This window comes from Melanostigma gelatinosum (genome assembly GCF_949748355.1).
Source record: "Melanostigma gelatinosum genome assembly, chromosome: 16".
NCBI lineage: Eukaryota > Metazoa > Chordata > Actinopteri > Perciformes > Zoarcidae > Melanostigma > Melanostigma gelatinosum.
The window spans coordinates 13,744,623-13,763,218 of record NC_136649.1 but is presented as its reverse complement, the minus strand read 5'-3'; the positions used below and the strand labels follow the sequence as shown (position 1 = coordinate 13,763,218).

At 42.9% G+C, this 18,596-nt stretch overlaps 2 protein-coding genes across 6 annotated transcripts; one reads left to right on the top strand and one right to left on the bottom strand.

The window, feature by feature from the left end:
• Positions 1–1,943: 1,943 nt before the first annotated feature.
• On the bottom strand, positions 1,944–13,700 carry kdm1a (lysine (K)-specific demethylase 1a). 4 transcript variants are annotated; one of them, XM_079286016.1, is made up of 22 exons: positions 13,650–13,700; positions 13,026–13,077; positions 12,209–12,496; positions 11,681–11,849; positions 11,268–11,422; positions 11,079–11,157; positions 10,890–10,982; positions 10,531–10,637; positions 10,232–10,313; positions 9,908–10,002; positions 9,030–9,047; positions 8,621–8,763; positions 8,382–8,472; positions 7,668–7,802; positions 6,281–6,354; positions 5,815–5,926; positions 5,515–5,647; positions 5,195–5,382; positions 4,444–4,558; positions 4,172–4,299; positions 3,565–3,711; positions 1,944–2,969 (listed from the first exon to the last, which is right to left on the bottom strand). In XM_079286016.1, the coding sequence occupies exons 2-22, from the start codon at positions 13,068–13,070 to the stop codon at positions 2,769–2,771; spliced, it is 2,598 nt and encodes an 865-aa protein (XP_079142142.1). In that variant the 5' UTR covers positions 13,071–13,077; positions 13,650–13,700; the 3' UTR covers positions 1,944–2,768. The 4 variants fall into 4 exon arrangements, with proteins under 4 accessions (XP_079142142.1, XP_079142144.1, XP_079142143.1 ...); XM_079286018.1 differs by having other exon boundaries at positions 11,268–11,401; XM_079286017.1 differs by having other exon boundaries at positions 11,681–11,846.
• A 295-nt stretch (positions 13,701–13,995) lies between these two features.
• Positions 13,996–18,270, top strand: tmem30b (transmembrane protein 30B). 2 transcript variants are annotated; one of them, XM_079285969.1, is made up of 8 exons: positions 13,996–14,065; positions 14,562–14,760; positions 14,903–15,010; positions 15,119–15,226; positions 15,511–15,601; positions 15,682–15,822; positions 16,068–16,274; positions 17,616–18,270. In XM_079285969.1, exons 2-8 carry the CDS (start codon positions 14,572–14,574, stop codon positions 17,792–17,794), a joined length of 1,023 nt encoding a protein of 340 aa, XP_079142095.1. In that variant the 5' UTR covers positions 13,996–14,065; positions 14,562–14,571; the 3' UTR covers positions 17,795–18,270. The 2 variants fall into 2 exon arrangements, with proteins under 2 accessions (XP_079142095.1, XP_079142094.1); XM_079285968.1 differs by lacking the exon at positions 13,996–14,065 and adding an exon at positions 14,072–14,220.
• Positions 18,271–18,596: the final 326 nt, after the last annotated feature.

Here is an 18,596-nt window from a genome sequence, read left to right as displayed (position 1 = left end):
GCACAATGTAGTCTGATACATTTGACTTTCATTGTGAAAATAGCCTACCTCTGATTCTCAAGTTATTGCACTATCCATCTGTAATGCTTTTTGCATCTCAGGTTGTTTTGTTTGCCTCAAACTGCCAGGTAGGTTTCAACGTTACCCAGAAGCATTTTGCAAGACTCCAGTGAACAAGCCTGGACGTGTTGACTTTGGTGGAAAGAGTCATAGCGCAAAATATCAACATGTTCTGGTTGAAAACAAGTGACTCCTGGTGCTCTGCTGCATTTCATTCCTGTCTATTGAAACTACTGTTCGACACCAATAGTCCCAAAGATATCAAACTGTATATTACACATTATTTAACTGTAAATATAAACAAATGGGCTGACGGCAACTGTTGAACGACTGCTAAATTCAAGTTGGCTCAGGATATTTTAGATGCTTGAAAAGGACAAAGCCATCGTCATCAGTAACAGCTGCGCTTTACTTAAACAAGTTCAAATGTCTGCTGCAGAAAGGCCTATTTTTGCAGTCGCGAAGCGTCTTTCAGTTAAGATTACATGGCACAATAAAAAGAATCCTCACTTTTCATGAGAGCTGTGTGGGTTGCCGTATGTCACTACGGATGAGTCGGTGGTTAACACTGGCTCCTGCTTGTGTGGTTTAATCTGTCCCAAGTTCAGACGCAGGGAGGTGCTACCCTAACACAGTGGTGCCTGTTTAGACCCTGGTACTCCTGAGCCTCAGCACCGATGCCTGACCTGAATTAGTGCTGTGAAGGCAACCATGGAAATGACTCGGTGGTACTCCAGGCGAGGAGTGGGAGGGAGAAAGAGGCTTCACTGCCTAAAACAGGTGTCCTAGGAAAGACTGAGGGGGATGTTGATTGTGAGAATACATACAAAGGGTGGTTGAGGTCGAGCCTGCAGCTTTGTTGTATGGGAATTTAGGGTAATTTACTAAGTATTAGTACAGCTGGGACTGTCATTAGTTTCGCAGGTATTTGGTCATAAACCAAAGTGCTGATGGTGGCCTCAGTGGAAAAGTCAGGGGGATCAGCAAAGTCTGTTGGATTCATCATCTGGGTACCATGAATGTCTGTACAAAGTTACATGACAGTCTATGAAATAGTTTCAGTCTTGAACATCACCCCTAAAAGCCCTGCTGCTAGAATGGCTGATATACTATACCGACTTCAAATAAAACACAGTGCTATCTATAGTCACTATTTCTGGATTCATTTCAGATCTGATTATGGATGATGTCCAAACTGCTCGTAGCAGCATGTGCCTACAGGAGGTGTTTGTACCGGTGTACGTTCCACCCCACACCTATAAATCCCATGAGATGTGCTCAGACACGCCGTGGTCTCTCATTCAAAGGACTTTAATAACTCCCTATCACACCATCTGTGTCTCTGCCGCTCTATCAAGTAACCAGTTGATGTGGGCTTCAGGCTATTGTGAAAAAGAACCTCACCAGTCAACATTTACACACCGCTCTGAGCCGACTGTTTACCATGGAGGTGAAAATACCCGAGCGCTGCAGTCCAAACCCCCAGCTCAAATTACTGTTGTTACACCAAACATCTCCTTTGGTCGCGATAATAATAACCGCATCTCTGGGGGGGGGGGGGGGGGGGGGGGAAACGGAGCCCTGAAACAACTCTACAGAAAAGCTCATGGTTGACTATTTTAATCCCCCCCCCCCTCATTCATCAGATCCCCCACTACGTGAAGCTGCCAGGGACCCTCATCTCTCCCCACACACACACACAGTGCCACAGAGCCTGGGAAGCAGCCAGACCTGCAATGAAGGCGGGTCATCGGAGGGTCAAAGCAGAAGCAGCCGTGTTTACTGTTGTACAAGTACAAAAATACTACACGACTGCAGGCGATAAGACAGGAAGCACTCTGTGTACACATATCACTTTCAAGAAGAACACGCTGAATTCAAGATACAATTTCTGTCTTTTAATAACAAAAACAATTGTCAATATAAAAAAGAAAAGTATGCGATGACAACCATAACAAAATACTTAAACCGCTATGGCAACGAAAACAAGTCACAATTCTTGAATCTGTCTTTTTAGCTTTTAATACAAACTATTTCCACTATACTCTCTGCAACCGTAAATAATAGAAAGTAAACTGAAGAGGCATACAGCTACAGTACACAGCAATGTTTTAAGACAAGGCCTTGAGGTTGAGACTGGGCCGCTGAGTTTGTCATCCGTCTCATACGATATCTGGCTCTCTGTTTGGTGTACTTTTAGGATTTAAACAAGGGCACATAAATAGATGTTGGGTTTTGCAGACATGCTCCACAGGGAATCAAATACACTTCATCACTCCAAACATAATGCCATGCTTCTGTTTTCAAGACTGGGGAGAAGAAATAAAATCACACATTTCTAAAGATGAGTTATCGCATTACTATGTAACAAAATTGTGATGTATTCGTCTTTCTTTAGCGTCGCCCAGTCTTTGTAGTAAGTTACATCGGTCTCCATATTTAGCTGGAAATGTGAACAGTCACTAGTGTCCCAAAATAAGTCTGTAGGAACTGTAATGCTCCACTTAAAGGAATCTCAATTTCACATCGTACCTAAAGCCAGAAAATGAATTACTTCAGTAAAGGCAATGATGCAAAGTGTTGTCAGGGACTTCCGAGACCTTTCACGTACAGAAATATCAACAGTTTATGGGTAAACTTTAGTATTTTCTCTAACTGCTTTAGTTGGTCCCATGGTCCTGAGTTGGCAGGAACTGGGTGAGTCAATTTCAGACGCTGGGGGTGGGATGAGCCTGTTGAGGGTTGCTGGCAGCTGCGGGAGTGGCCTGTCGGGGAAGTGTGTACATGGCACCCAGGAACTGATCGGCAATGCGTCCGGCTTCGCGGAGCCCACTGAGCAGCGCGCCGTGAACTGTGGCGGGGTAATTCCTGATGGTGTGCTCGCCGGAGAAGAAGAGACGAGGGACAGGCTGAGAGGGAAAACGGAAAAAACCACATTGATCGATGTTAGATTGTTCCAATATCATAAGGAATTTAAATAAAACATGGGAATGGTGCGAGAGAGAAAAGAAAAAGTGCTGTAGTAAAATGCCTGAACTCATCAGTAAACACATAAATATGACTAAATCAGCATGCCGACAAAAAAACATTGTGTGGAGAACGAACTGCTCTGCTCTGCTTTGGTTGAGTACTGTGGGAAGACTTCTCTCCCTCGCGTTCTCACACGCACATAAACTGACTAAACTTAAAAAAGGTGCTATAAACGGGATTCAGAGCTGTAATATAGCAGCAAAGAACTATTTTCTATGGAAAGATATGGTGGAGTAATGTTTTCACTCTCCCTCTGTGTGTGTGTTGCTTCTCCTCGCTTTGTTTTGTAAGTTAAGGAAGCATAGCGCCCACCCTCCAGCTCCCCCTCAGGTAAACACCGTTGCACTGTCCGTGCTGTAAAGCAGCGTTAGCTTCGAGCTGAACCCTCTCCATTCTGAGAGCAGTTCGGAGGCAAGAGATGTGAATTCCGTATTGACAACCTTGAAGACTAAGGATCCTCTTTGTGTACTTTACCTGCGAGGCTCCTGGTATGGCGGGGCCCGGTGTGATGGGTTGTGCCATGAGGTCGTAGTCGTTACCCGAAGAACCTGCTGCGACGTACGAGTAGGAGCCCCGAGCCCAGGGGTCCGCACGCCAACGAGTGACCACGGTTTCCTTTGGCTGCAGTGATGACAAACAACACATACTTGTGAGGGGTTTCCATGACGATGTTAGAGGGACCTGTTAACAGTTGGATGGTGAACAGTTCCAACGCTGGCCTCCACGCATGTGATGTGACGTGTGTGTAAAGTTGTGCTGGTTTTGGGGGTCAATTCAGGAACGGATTTGACATTCCACTCAAAGTACTGGGAAGAACCAGAGAAAACACTCATGATGGAGCTTAAAAATAAAACTCAGCACTATTTTTCTGGAAACAACAAACATGATGAAGTTGTATTTGAAAAAAATCTGCCAGCTATGTCGAATTGTGTGCACACTGAGTTTGAGGGGAAGAAACTATTTGGTTCGTGGACTTGGGGTTAAGTTAAAGAATAACTGAAAGTGAAGAAAAACGAGCAAATAGCAAACTGAGCAGCGTGAGGGTTTTTTTTTTGTTATGGATGATTTCACAAGTGTGTACCTGTGGCACAGCGCTGCTTCCAAATATTCCTTTGAGAATAGCCAGGCAGCGCCCGACAATCACGTCATCGCTGATGTTCTCCATGATGCCGGCGGCCTCCCCGGCCATCAGAGCGAGTAGGATCGGGGCTGAAAAGGGGGAGAGAAAAAAAAAGGCACAATTTGTTACAGAGACCTTTGATGAATGTAGTCAGAGAAGCAAAGGATGGACAGGGGACACATCTCAATACCGAATCAGTCTGCAGTGTGAAAATAAAAAGGATCTCCTGTCACCTTTGTAGAGGTTCCAGAAGAGGAAGAGTTCGCCGCGACTTGCTGTGGTGGAGCCGACATGACCAAACAGGTTGACACTGGGATCCCAGAACACGCGGTCAAAACACAACACCACCTTCAGACAGGAAGGAACACAAGATAAGGTCATACATCAATCAAAGTGCTTATTGTGATCAAAAGCTCCACGGCCTGTGACGCGCACATCTACTGCCATCACTTCATAGTCACGAACGTGTGAATGGTTGAACGCCATCTGCTGGAGACAGTTAGTAGCAGATCAGATTGCATAATAATGCAGTATTCTCCTCTGTGCTGCAGTAGAATTAGGAAATAAACTACTCTGCTGCAGATGATGCTCAGCGAGAGAGAGAGAGAGAAAGAGAGAGAGCGCAGGAGCTGGTGGGCCAGGAGTGACGCAGAATGAGAACTCCGATCCGATTACCAACACACTGGCAAAAAGCACCTTTCATTCGCACGCCATCGAGCTCCGACTGCCTCCACCCCGATGCTCTCCACATTGCCCATGCCGCCCGTTTGATCCCGCTCTCTCCATCCTCCGTCTGAGCCCAAATGTAAACCACGTCATGAAATATCAGCTCAGCAATGAACACAATGGAATTCCGAGCTTCAGGACGCTGCAGCAGAAAGGAGGAGCGGGAGGTCTCTCTAAGGAGCATCCTCAGTCCTGCCAGAAGCACACTACATCATTTAAAGTTTGAAGTTGAAGTTTGATAAATACTCAGCACCATACCTTGTTGAGGTTGCCAAAGCCCATCCTCTGTATAGCGGACGTCTTCCACTCAGGCAGCGGGGGAACAAACTGCACAGCAGGGGGCTGCTGCTTCAGCACGCCGAGAGGCAAGGTGCACAGCACGGCGTCACACTTGTATATGAAGGTCTGGGTCGTGGAGCGGGTGTTGACTGCTATCACCTCACAGCCTGGAGAGAGAACAGACGAGGGACTGTTTTAACACACATTGTACATCCACATGAACACCAATAGAGGAAAGTGTGGCCAAAAGCGGCAGAAGACACACACACACACACAGAGAGAGAGTCCTGTGCACGTACCAGAAGCTGTATACCGGACCTGCCGCACTGCTGTGTTTAGTTTGATGTCCAAGCCTTCAGCCAGGGCCACAGGAACACAAGAATAACCATTCCTTACTGTCAGGTGGCTGCCAGTGAACTCAAAGTCATCATCCTGTGAACAAAGTAATAACACAATGAACCTCCTCATGTAATAAAACAGGATGGCAGAGGTATCTCATGGTCAAACTAGCAATAACCCGTTGTGAACATGGGTTGGTAAGAGGCCGTAGGGCCAGTGTCGGGACTACATAACATTTCAAGATGGCTTCGTGTACATACCTGATCCCAATGCTTGAGAGAGAGGGTGGAGAGGGGCGTAGCATTGGCAAACTCCAAGTTGGCAAAGTGCCAGTCCAGGATCTGCCGATCCCTGGATGACAGGTAAACATCACTGAGGGAAAGAAGAGACACGGTGATGTGTACCGACAGCTATTCAGACAACAGAGGCACAATACGTACTTGAACACAGAAGTTAAATGGAAACTTGGGTAAACTGCCACAGGACATACGCAGGTAAACATCTGTTGCTAATGGCCTCAGGGCTCAAACACAGATTATCTGTTATTACCATTAAGGACGGACCATTTCCACTCCAGCACGTGAGGCAATATTGCTTCAACAGAGCCAGCCTAGCATACTTTAGCCTGGATAGCTCCTGATTCGAAGAATGTTTAAAAAAATGAAGTATTCTGGAGATCTGACATCTCAAACCAGCGCACTGATCAAATAAGTACGGATGGGTTACCTGGGTGGATTGGCCTCCAGCTCCTGCAGCTTCTCCTCCAGCTTGACCTGGCTCTCCACCAAGTCATCGTACTCCTACACAGGGACAAGGCAGACAGCAAGGGAGACGTATACGTCTTCATTTCATCCATTTAGTATCACTGCTGGGAAATACTGACACAAAGGCAATCCTTTTATTTTTCGAGATTTTATGATGATGAATATTTATAACGATTAAATGGTCGATGAAAACTAATGAGCTAAAACTTAACGAGAAACGTAATTGAGACGCATAACCAGTGTTACACTTTTGGCATTTTATACATCCTGACAATTAAGATATATTTCAATGTTACTGGTTTATAAATATTTAACTGACAAATAATTCACAGGCTGTTTCTGTCAGACTTGAGGAGCTGGTGAAGAACGGGGTGTGTGTGTGTCCCGTGCATACACAAGCGTGTGTGTGCGTGTACAAGACACACACCCAGAGGGTTTCAGGTCATGCAGAAAGGAGAAGCAGTCGTGACAGAAAGGGCTGACTCAACCTGTTCATCAGGTCACCACAATAGAACTAAATACAGCAGAGTCTGGTAATAATACCACCTACCACGACAGGGCACGGCTACACAGAGTCAAGTCCAGACAAATTTACACCCCAATGACGCCACCAAGCTGACCTGGGAAAATACTACAAATGGCAAGAATACTGGGAAATATCCCAGATAAAAATATCCCGACTGACACAGCCTTACAATATTGTTGTATGGTGTAGCCCAGTATGTCGTGAGCACACATACATACCTTACATAATCTTAAAGCTTGTGTGTATACACGCAGACACGCAGACCGTGATTCAACGTCTTGAAGTGTTGTTTTAAGACAGCGGATGGGTAGCAGACAAACACCAGCTGTGTTTAAACCAAATAAAACCTCCTTCTAAAACACACGCATAGGAGTAGTGGAGGCGATTTATCGGGAGGCAAAAATAAAACGGCAGCGCTCGCTCTAATAATACATCCAACTGAGGCATTAAACCACTTAAACACAGCCTGTCTGGTTTACTCAGAGAGCATTAGAGTTCTCGAAGGCATCCACCCTAAAACATCCATCGGCTGTGCTCCGCGTTTCAATACCGTTACAAATGTTTTGATCTTTAGAACAAATACAATGTTTCTGTCTTGCAATTTGTGGCGGTCAACTTTCTGACCTGCAGGTACACCTAATAATCAACAAAGGAAATCTAATAATACTTCAAACTACAGCAACATACACGATGCAATACCTCAAACCTAGTTGGGAATAGTTAGGTTTGGACTTAAATGCTTTTGACTAAAGCATTTTTCAGCCCGCTGGTGATGTGTGAGCTCTATCGTAACCTTCTTCTGAAACGGGGGGTTTTTCCTCACTTTGCAGAGCGTGGTGAGGTCGCGGTTCTTGCTCTTCACCAGGAACTCAGCTGTGATATCTCTCGGTGGTTTGACTTCACTGGCCTCTTTGTACTGCTGATGGAGCTCCTTGACCCGTTCCTTTGTGGTCACCATCTTAAAAGGAGAGGGAGCAAAAGAGAGCAAGGGGGAAATAAGTCATGACATGATGGTGGATGAAAAATTCAAATTAAAAAAAGACTCTTTGGGTTGGTTATGATGTTAAGATTTAACCCCCGTAATCAGCTTCTGAAGGTTTCGTGTCTTACTTAGGGTCAGCTTGCCATTCTGTCTTTCCTGCCTGAAATTTTGCAAATCAGCCTGAAAACAAAACCAGTAGTGATCCGGACTAAAGCCTCCTTTTGTTACCACAACGGCCCTTTTGGACTGCCAGATCTGTCACGAACGTAACTCAAAGTGTACTCCATCCGTGAGCTCTCTCAAGTGAATCAAACAAACAAACATAAGTGACAACTTTGATCGAACTTCAAGCAGAAATTCAACGTTGACGGTCCAGTTTCTGATCGTGTTTTTTCTACAATTAAAAAAAATGGAAAATGAAAAGTTCTCCACCACTTTCCAAGATTTCCCTTTGAGTGCTCTTAAAGAAATAGTTCATTGTTTTAGCAAACACACGCATTTGTGCGTCTTTCCGTAAGTTGGACAAAAAGATCAATACCATTCACTTGCACTCACCTTATTGAGAAGATCCCTGAGGTCTTCCTGAGTCTTTACAATCTTCTTCCAGTGTTCTATCTGCTCATCTTTCACATGCTTCTCCTGCAGCCTGCACACACACACACACACACACACACACAATAATAGGATGAGTATTTATGCGTCTCTGTATACATCTCTAGTTGGGATACAAACGTGCAGGATGCGCCTGTCACCGTCTCCTGTATGCGAGCTCATGTAGTGTACGCCGTACTCACTGAATGACCACCTCCAGGGCCTGTCCTAGAGAAACGGGCTTGTTGTTGAGGAAGTTAAAGTCCAGCTGGTGGCTGAGGAAGGAGGTGGCTTCCAGCAATCTGTTGAACTCTTGCTCCACCATCTCGTCTTTTTCTTTCGGCACCTGGATACAAAAACCAGACCATTGGACACCAGTCTCAATAATGACAGCAGTGATGGAATTTATAGTCAAATAAAAAGTAGAAAAAGCAATAAGCAGAATTTCACTTGTTTTGTTTTGATTTAGTTGATGGCATTCATACATCACTACATAATCAGACTTGTGACTGAGTCTATTTCTTCTCTTACTGAGTTAAGTTAAGTCACCGATTCACTGATAAAAGCAGAAGAAACACAGATGAGGAATGTATCACATATATAAATACATACACTTGTGCATCGTTCACCCTTGAGTAGTCCACCAAACGATTAACATGGAGGTTGAGAAGACAAGAGAGCGAGGGGGGGAGAGAGAGAGAACATATGAAGTAAACACAACTTTAACGTCAAACAGGCTTGCAGAAAAGTAAAAACATGGTCATTTAATTTGCCTTTTCCTGCGAAGGAGGAAACCAGTTACACATGATGTGGATGCTTCTAGAGCCCTGCTGGCTGCTCTCTACTTCAATAGAAGTGCCCCGAACATGAACCTAAACACCCTACTACTGTTGCTGCCACTTGACGGACAGCACAAAAATTAGAGGGGAAAACACTGTTTATTTCCAATTTAATGACATTAAGGCGAGATCTGTTTTCTGGTCTGCTTTGCTCTGAAAGGAACTGGAGCGGTTGTTGATGAAACGCATTCAAGCAGTTAAACGAATCCTCCAGTCGGTGTACTTTTTGTGGCTTATGGAAAGCCAGATCCCCGCCTCAGGACAACAAAGGGGCTTGGGAAATAGCTATAAACGAAAACACATCGCACTTTTATGCCAAGAGGAAACTCTTGTGCATAAGTAAACATCTTCTATTAAAGGAAGTAAACAACACAAGGTCCTCGTTTCAAATGTAATGTAATTTGGATACAGCTGTAGCCAGAGGTTAGCCGTGTGAACATAGCTCAAGCAGGCTAACCGAAGCAGGTAGATATATATATATATATATAGAAATATAAACAGAAAGGTTAAGCCTCTATTCTGTAAGTATTTCATTGCTTTACGGTATCTCTGGATTCTACTTGTTTGTATGAGAAAAGCCAGCTTGGCTACAGGAGGATAATAGACAAGACACAACTCAATTTACTGATCACGGAATGTCATTATACTCACAGCTTGGCCATTGGCTTCATACAGTGGACACTTCTGTTTGATCTTGGCCAGCTCCATGTTAACCTGCTTACTGATCACCGCCATTGGATTCCCTCCTGAACAAGCACACACACACACACACACACACACAATTGACAATGACACAGCACAAACGTGGAGAATAACACCCTCTACAGGTCATTTTCAGTAACTTTTAGAACTTCTATGAGAACTTTTATCTGACTTTGTCAAAAGCAACTCAAGCCTCAAATCTAGGCCGATGATGATGTGTCATGGTTAGACACTAAAGGTTTATAGGATGCTTTGACTTCCGTATTGACTTACCCAGCCCTGTCACCACCATGGCTCCCAGATCAGCGACATAGTTGCCCTTCCTAAATGTGGCCACTCTGCCTCCAACACGGTCCTGCATGGAAAAAGCAAAGTAAGTTTAGGTCCCTCGATCGGTTATCATCTTAGAAACATGTGTCATTTTATAGTGTATATAAAGTGGCACTACTCTCAAAATGCTATCGATTGTAAAAAAAAATGTTTTTATAGTTTGTAGTCATAAAATGTTTATACCAATAGCTGGTTGAGAGAAATGTGGCTGAAATAACAGATAGAAGCTGTTGATGACCTACCCTGGCCTCCAATACTGTAACATCCATGCCGAAGCTTTGCAGCTGCCTGGCTGCAGCTAGACCAGACACACCTCCACCAATGACAATAACCTTTCCGGTCTTCTTAGCTGCAACAACAAACAGGGAGCACATTAACTAGGTATCCTTACACTACCAGGTCAGTGTCGGATTTTGTCCACAAGCCGGAGTAGCTAGTAAATATCTCAACCTCAGACAATCACTTCTTTAAACCGGATCTGTTTTCTTGGGATGTAAATCAAAGACATTTTTGTCTTCAATCCACAGTGGCTTGAAGAACACATAAATGATAGCAGATGGGTAGTGTTACTTCACCAGAGCAATGAATGAAGTGAACTTACTTGGTAAAGGCTTGACCCTCTTGTAAATGCCAAAGTTAATGAGCCCGTGCCTCTCCAAGTAGCTGTGTATTCGGTGAACCAGCACAGCATCACCTAAAGAGAGAAAAAGAGCACATACAATCTCAACTTCTGCACTACAATCTTCTTGTAAAAAAGAAAAGAAAAATCATGTTTAATTGAATGTCTCACTGTTATATGGAGCTTCAAGCTGCTGTGCTGTGGCCTCAAATGTCAGCTGGATTTTAGGGTTGTCCAGCCAAAGTTGGAGCTGTATGAGGTTAATATGAATTGAGATACAGTAGTACACATGTTTAAAACAATGATCCCAAAAGTCCTTAGCTTTGTAATACAAAGTAATGTGTCTATGCTGGCGCTTACCGTGCGGTTGCGGATGAAGAGAAAGACCTTCTGAGTCTGCTGGGGACCGCTGATGATGTCAGGGAAGCAGGCGGCCTCCTGTGATGTCATACGGTCATGAGGAAGACGGCTCTGGAAAGCAGCTCCTTCCACACCTAAAAATGAACACACATATTCTATTAATAGCATTGAGTGTGACTTAGGATCAATTTAAAACAAACAGAGAGAGCATTCATGTGCAATAAACAATGAAATTGGGGCAAATTATCAGACTGTGAAAAGACACAGCCTTCAAGTTAGCATAGAATAATCTCTGTACTCTTCCTTTAAGAAAAGATCAGGCTTTTTGTTACACATTTAAAATTTCTTTCCTCAACCAAAACATCGGTTTCATGTCACTGCTTTGATATGATGCATCGAGTTTTCAGACTGACCAGACGGCTCCTCCGGTTCACTGTCGTTCTCTTCCTCTGGTGGTGGAGGTGGTGGAGGGATGACCTGCTTCCTCTCTTTCTCTGCCTTGGCGTTCCTCTCCTCCTCAGAGTAATATTCGTCCTCCGACAGATTAGCCAGGCTTTCGTCCATCTCGCGGTATTCCACCTGCAACATTGGGCACAATAAAAGCATCATTAAAACCAGCGGTGGAGTGAATTTGTTGGTGTGCTCCCAGGTAACTTACAGTAGAAGTGCCAAAACCATTCTGGAGGTAAGAAACGCATACCAGGAACATCACGCTGCAAAGACTATGAGACGTTACCTCTGTTGCTAAATTCCACTGGTGCACATATGCAAGTGAGAACCTGTTAGAGAGCATTATTAAACCTAAAGTTGTATTGATCCTTGAAAGAAAACAATTATTCATTAAAATACAGTGAAATGGCACTATCAGATAAAACTCATATCAGTTTTGGCAGCTTCTTTTCCTCTCTGAGCGAGAGGATACACAACCCTAAAATATTTACTTTCGCTCGCTTGCGACGACTCGTTCTGCGGACTTCAGCTGCGTCTTGCTCTGCCCCACCAGGGCCTGCTTGATGAGGCAACGGGGCTCCTCCAGGTTCCCCACTAGGGGATGACCTTTCCTTTTTCTTTACATCCAGAGGCCCTGCAGCTGAGGCTGATGGACCAGTCTGGGCATCAGAAACAGGGGCCCTATCGCCTCCCGCTGCTGCTGCAGAAGATGTAGAGGAGGAGGAGCCAGCATCTGACTTCTTGCTAGACAGCATCATGGAGGATGTTGGAGGCCTCTCCTGAACAAAGAGGGGACAGAAATGTGATGAAACCCATCAAAATGAAACAAACAGCCCAAGGGAAATGGTTGAAATGTGGCTGTTCAAAATAGTGTGATCAATGAAAAAAAGATAACTGAATATTCTTAAAAGAAAAGATGGAAATAATGACGTGTGGGTGGTGAAAAATAACAAAATAAAAAAATGTTTGTGACCTTTGCGGCATTCCCAAATCTGATTGAAAATAATAGTCTACAACAGTTAGAATATAAAAAAAAACAACTTACAAAACCCATGCCAAATGTTAATGTCACTCACTTACAAGTGGTTTTAACACAAAACTCCTAGTAGAAGTAATAGTGTACAACACTTAAGTCAACTGGTCACTTCTCTGCTGGGGGCAGTGACGGCACCTGCAACAAAAGGCTAACAACCACCATACTGTCTAATTATCATGATGTCACATCTGCATCACTGAATGATTTACGTAACGTTGAGCTACTTGTGCATGAATGAAGTAGTTTATGAAAATGAGGGCTCCATGCCTAACCTTTTCTTGCTTTACCCATTTCTCCGGGCACCTGGGAATATCCATTCAAACACTAAGAAATGAAGACAGAACCAGAAATATGGTTACGAACAGGTCCAACTTGCTCAAATCATTGTAACAGAACAGCCGGTAGGCAATTAACCTTCCCGAGTTCCCGATTGCCACCCTGAACAAATTGACTTATGGCAACGTTAGCTAGCAAGTTCAGTGCAAAGCTAACAGCGGAATGGTAGCTATCAACATGAGCTTGCAGTAGCTAACGGCTAACTAGCTTTGTTATTGACAGCTAACGTTACTCGCAAACAGGGCGGATGAATGTGATGTTGTATTCATTTCGTAAAAGTGCAGCTGAAGCTGTACTGCAAACAAATATTCGATCGCTTTTAAATTAATTTCCTTTCAAATGTATATTACGAGACAATGCTATGCTAGTTAACGCCGCTAACAATGAGACCTGGCTAGCACCAACAGTGGCACAGCAGCAGGTGCGACCAAGAGAAAAAGAAAGCTCCGGCCTCGCTTTCAAATAGATATGAATTGATACACTGGCCGAAATGTTAGGCATACTCTACTACACACGGGATCGGTGTTTAAAACATTGAATATTGAAAATATGAATATTACCTCGCAGTCCTCCTAAATGTCAACACAAAGACGGCACTGTAGCAGGTCTCCTTTCAATGAACTCGTTCGTGATTGGTAGATCGAAAATGTTACACAACACCACGCGGCGGAACGATTGGTCGAAATAACTGTCAATCAAAAAAAAGTAGGCAGGGATTTAATACTCAAAACTACTGCAGCGGATCTATTTGTTTTAGTTGACGCTTATTAATGCAGTGTGTTTCCGATAATTGTTTTTCGGGTCAACTATAAAAGATTTGTGAAGCCAAATTGAGTTTTCTTCTGTTGATGTTCGGGATTCATCTTCCGTTTGTGGAGAAACGACACAAAATTCTGCTTTGCGTCTGCACACAAAGTGACGTCAGTCTGGAAGAAGAACAAGATGGGCAGGTTAAGGTGGGGGCGGACAGGTAAAGGTGAGCGTCTCTGTCGCGCCTGCTACTCGGGAAAGCATACCGACGTTTCTCCTTCGTCTCTCCATTTTCAGCGGACTGTGCGGAAATAACTAAAATCGAAATATTTGAATACATATTTTTGTGCCTCACTTTAACTATTGCCCTTCACCAGAACGGTATGTTTTGCTCTCGGCTAATCTGGGTGTTGTTGGTAGTTGAGATACAAGGTTTTGTTATGTGATATGATTCCTTTCTAGGGATGGGCTGGGCTATTCTGTGTTGTAAAAAAAGTCTTATGTGTTGCGGTTGTCTGCAACGTCCTACATTTAAGTACACTTAAGTAGCAGAAATCGGGAAGTCTTTAGAGCCAAAATGTCAGAACAGAGGGGGGAAATGGTTCAGTCATCGAGTTTTTACAGGGAGTGTTTCATTTGTTTGAAATGGCTATTATATGAAGCACTATAATATACTACTATCGCGTGCAAACTGGTGAGCTGATTAACAATCTATCCAACAGAACAAAAAAAATGGTGAAGGAAGAGCAGGGGTTCACCAACCGGCCTGACAACACTGCCTTCACTCAGCAGAGGCTTCCGGCATGGCAGCCCATACTCTCAGCTGGCATTGTCATCCCAGGATTTGTCGTCATCGGCCTGGCATTCATTGGCATTGGCGTCGCTCTCTTTGTCACCTCACGGAGCATCCAGGTGTTGGAGGTATGACTGTGCAAAAAAGAAAAGAGAAACAGAAAAACATGTGTAAACTGGATTAAAGTGAACTCATCTTAAGTAAATATAAAAAAAATCTCTGTTTTCAGTGTTGAGCTGTTGAGTGTTGAGTGTTGAGTGTTGTTCACAGCTTGACTACACTGGGGTTGAGACAAACTCGCCATGCTTCAAGTGCTCCGATCCAGATGTCAAGCCTTGTACGTGCGAGCTGAACTTCACCATTGAAGAGCTATTTCAGGTTACATTGGAGCTTTGCACAGACACAGTCACACACGTACAAATAGTAATGAAGTTGAACTTTCCTCCGACCGCTGACCCTTGCTTGTGATTCTGTTTTCCTCCACAGGGAACTGTGTACTTTTATTATGGTTTGTCCAACTACTTCCAGAACTACAGAAAGTACAGTGTGTCCAAAGATGATGAGCAGCTGTCTGGAGATCTGGATAACTTTAAGGTGAGTTAACATAGGATTTTGAAGAAGAAATGTCTCTGGTTTTAATTTCCATGGGAAAAACAAAATCCAGATGATCTCAATTGGAATAAAAATACTTAAAAGATATGCTGAGTTTAATACAAACGTATAGGTGCAGTTCATATTTTTATCTCTATACATTTTGGTACAGAACCTAAAGCTGCATTAGTGGTACTTAGTGGTTCCCTTGCCCATCTGTAATACAGACAACAGTGGCAGACTATTTATTTGAGCAATGAAAACACTGTCCTCTGTCTCTCTTGAAGACTCCCAGTGACACCTGCGAACCCTATGAGTACGACAGCGAAACAAAACCAATTGTACCATGTGGATCAATAGCAAACAGCAAGTTCAATGGTATGTAAGGACATTTCAAATTAAAGTTGGATTAAGGTTATTTGCAGTGTTATGGCAGTATTAAATCTTTTTTTCAATAGATACCTTCAAGTTGTTTCAGGTTGTCAATGGGTCAACCTTGAAGCTGGTGCCCTTCAATGGCAAAGGGATTGCTTGGTGGACAGACTACAACGTCAAATACAGAAACCCCAGCGTCTCACCTCTGAAGGACGCATTCAATGGTATTAACTTATTTTACTGTAATTGTCTGTCTGTCCTGTTTAAGTGGTGCTATGGTGCATATGATGCAGAATAATTGTCTTGTGATGAGAGGTTCCCAGTCTGCTCAAAACTAATTGGGTGGCCAATAGGATAGGTATTGTGGATGAAAGGAGCAACTTAGTTTCGTACAGTAAATATGGGGTCCTTTCATATTTTGAATAACGTTTGATGAATCATGACAACTGATTAAACGTTTAACTTCCAGGTACTGTGAAGCCATTATTTTGGCCCAGACCTGCTTACGAGTTGGACACCTCAGACCCTGCTAACAACGGCTTCATCAATCAAGATTTCCTGGTGTGGATGAGGAGGGCGGCCCTGCCAGATTTCAGAAAGCTCTATCGACGAATCGATGAGGGTGATTATAAACAGGGTCTGCCAGCTGGAAACTACAGCCTTAACATTACCTACAGTATCCTTCTATACACGTGATAGATTCTGCTTTGATTTCAAGGAAGGTGCTTTGAGGTATGGGCAGTTGTGTTTGTTTAGCACGACTCCTCAGTTTAAAGATTGCACGAGCCATTTTTCACTCTGACCTTAATCTTTTCTTTCCTTCACGTAAATTATCACTATATAGCGACAACACAAGACAATGGCCAAAGTACCATCAAAATTCTCATTTATATGTACATCAGAGTGAGCAATCGAAAGTCATCATGCCGTGTTAAGTGTTAAATCAAGAAATGCCTGCTAGCAAGAAAGGTGTCAAGTTGGTGTATTTGGTGAAGCTATTCAATTAAGATCAAAATTACACAGCAAGGGGTGATAAGCCATTGCATCACTGTGTTGATGTGTGTCTTTGTGTGGTACTTGTAGCCTTCCTTGTGTTGGGTAATAGTGGACACTTTTTACTTGTTTAAAGCAGCATATACATCTGGTTATGTTTTTACACTGGTCCATCCATAAGAGAAGATTTACAAAGCTTCACATCCACATAAAGGGGTCAGCCATTGACTCGGCCGCATGTTTTTTTTTTCTCAAGATAAAGGAACAGCTGGTTCGTCTAACTTGTTTAACCGGTTGGGTGTGGTTCTGTTTTAACTGCGCAGAGTGAACACAATGACTCAGGAGTTCCTTGTGTTCAGAAAATACCAGGCAAATTCTCCGACGTAAGTAAATATGCTAGGCAAATGATCTGGTATTTACATAGGCTTCAGAAGGACGGCAAATACATTTTATTTTATTTTGGCCCCATACCCCTGTGTTTCCAAGTTTAAATCCCTTAACTACACGTACATTCTAATTACAATACATATTTTAGTTGTTTGGGTGTATTGTTCCTGTTTCAGGCAGCCATTGCTTTCTGTATACATTGGAAATCTATTCATAGAAGATTGATTGGTTCAGTTGTTTAATCCATCACAGTTTACAGTTTTGTCAGAGTTAAATTATCATTGAGTGGGGATACAGTTTAAAAACTGATTGCTTTGAAAAGTGTGCACTGCAATAAGTCTTTAAAATAATGCCACTCAAATAGATGATGCAGTTCAATAAAATTGCTATCTGATTTTGATATATTGATGAAATGAATGGAGCCCAATGCCCTGAAATAAATCCTTTCAAGTGTACATGATGAGTAGTAAAAAGGTTAAAACATGCAAAACCACTGGCTGTTTAATACAGTATCTTAATGCAGTTTTGTATATTTAATGCTTTAATGAACATATTGGCACACGATCACGGTTTTATGTCTTTTGTTGTTTTATGCGTTTCCATTTTTGCTATGTATCCTTAACATGTTGTCCTCCAGACTATCCTGTTCTGAGCTTTGATGGGAGAAAGAAGGTGGTGTTCAGCAACGTGTCCTGGATGGGTGGCAAGAATGAGTTCCTGGGCATTGCCTACCTTGTGATTGGTTCAATGTGCGTCTTCATGTCCGTAGTCATGCTCATTGTCTATGCTAAATTCAAGTTTCCTGAGGAAGAGTGAGTGCCGGGTCATGGACTTTTGTTTTCTGGTGGATTATGTACCCTATCGACACACTTTTTCCCCCCTTTTTGCTCAATGGCATGATGAGAGCACAGTAAGGTGCGCCCACAAAGAGGAATATAGAGCTAGACTTCATATGAACACATGCTATTGTGGACATGAAGATGTATCCTCAGGAGCAGAAATAGCCTGGTAGCCGGAACAACTGTACGAAGGGTCTTTTCATTTTGTGTTTTTTATCATCACAAAATAAGCTCAATTTAGCTCAGTAATAATGTTAAAGCCATACTTGATAAGCCATATGAAACTAGACAATCATTTATACTTGATTGTGTGAGAGTTTTATTAGCTTGTAAATAATGCTGTAAAATGTGGGAATATTAACTCAGGGATCTGGTGGTGAGGCTATGCAAGCTCATGTTTTACTTGTACTGTGGTTTCAGAAATTTTACTTCATGTTGATATTTATTTAATAAAACAACATTAAAACCATTCCTCTCTGTCTCATTATGACATGTTGGCTCTACAGGCAACATTGCCATGCTATGTTCATTTATAACCATTTATGCTGGATTCTATGAAAAAGGCAAGTTTTTATTCCTTATCTACTTTCTTTATTATGACTTAAGAGGGCTTTAGTTTTCGTTTTTTAGCACTCAAACGATATTCTGCAAGCTTTATGGCCTTTGTAGGTCTGTCTTCTCAGCTGACTTAAGTCCAGGCTACAGGTGCTCTTTTATGCCTGATTGATGTGGATGTTTAGCTTCATTTAAAAAACATGTAGAACCAATAAATGTTATAA

Bases quoted from the DNA above. Each gene is read 5' to 3' on its own strand.
- kdm1a (XM_079286016.1), bottom strand. From the start codon at position 13,070: ATGGATATTCCCAGGTGCCCGGAGAAATGGGTAAAGCAAGAAAAG. The intron at 12,497-13,025 runs GTTAGGCATGGA...CTCTTTGTTCAG, and splicing joins AATGGGTAAAGCAAGAAAAG to GAGAGGCCTCCAACATCCTC. The intron at 2,970-3,564 runs GTAAAGTACACA...TTTCCCTCTCAG, and splicing joins CCATACCAGGAGCCTCGCAG to CCTGTCCCTCGTCTCTTCTT.
- tmem30b (XM_079285969.1), top strand. From the start codon at position 14,572: ATGGTGAAGGAAGAGCAGGGGTTCACCAACCGGCCTGACAACACTGCC. The intron at 14,761-14,902 runs GTATGACTGTGC...TGTTGTTCACAG, and splicing joins GGAGCATCCAGGTGTTGGAG to CTTGACTACACTGGGGTTGA. The intron at 15,823-16,067 runs GTATTAACTTAT...TTTAACTTCCAG, and splicing joins TCTGAAGGACGCATTCAATG to GTACTGTGAAGCCATTATTT.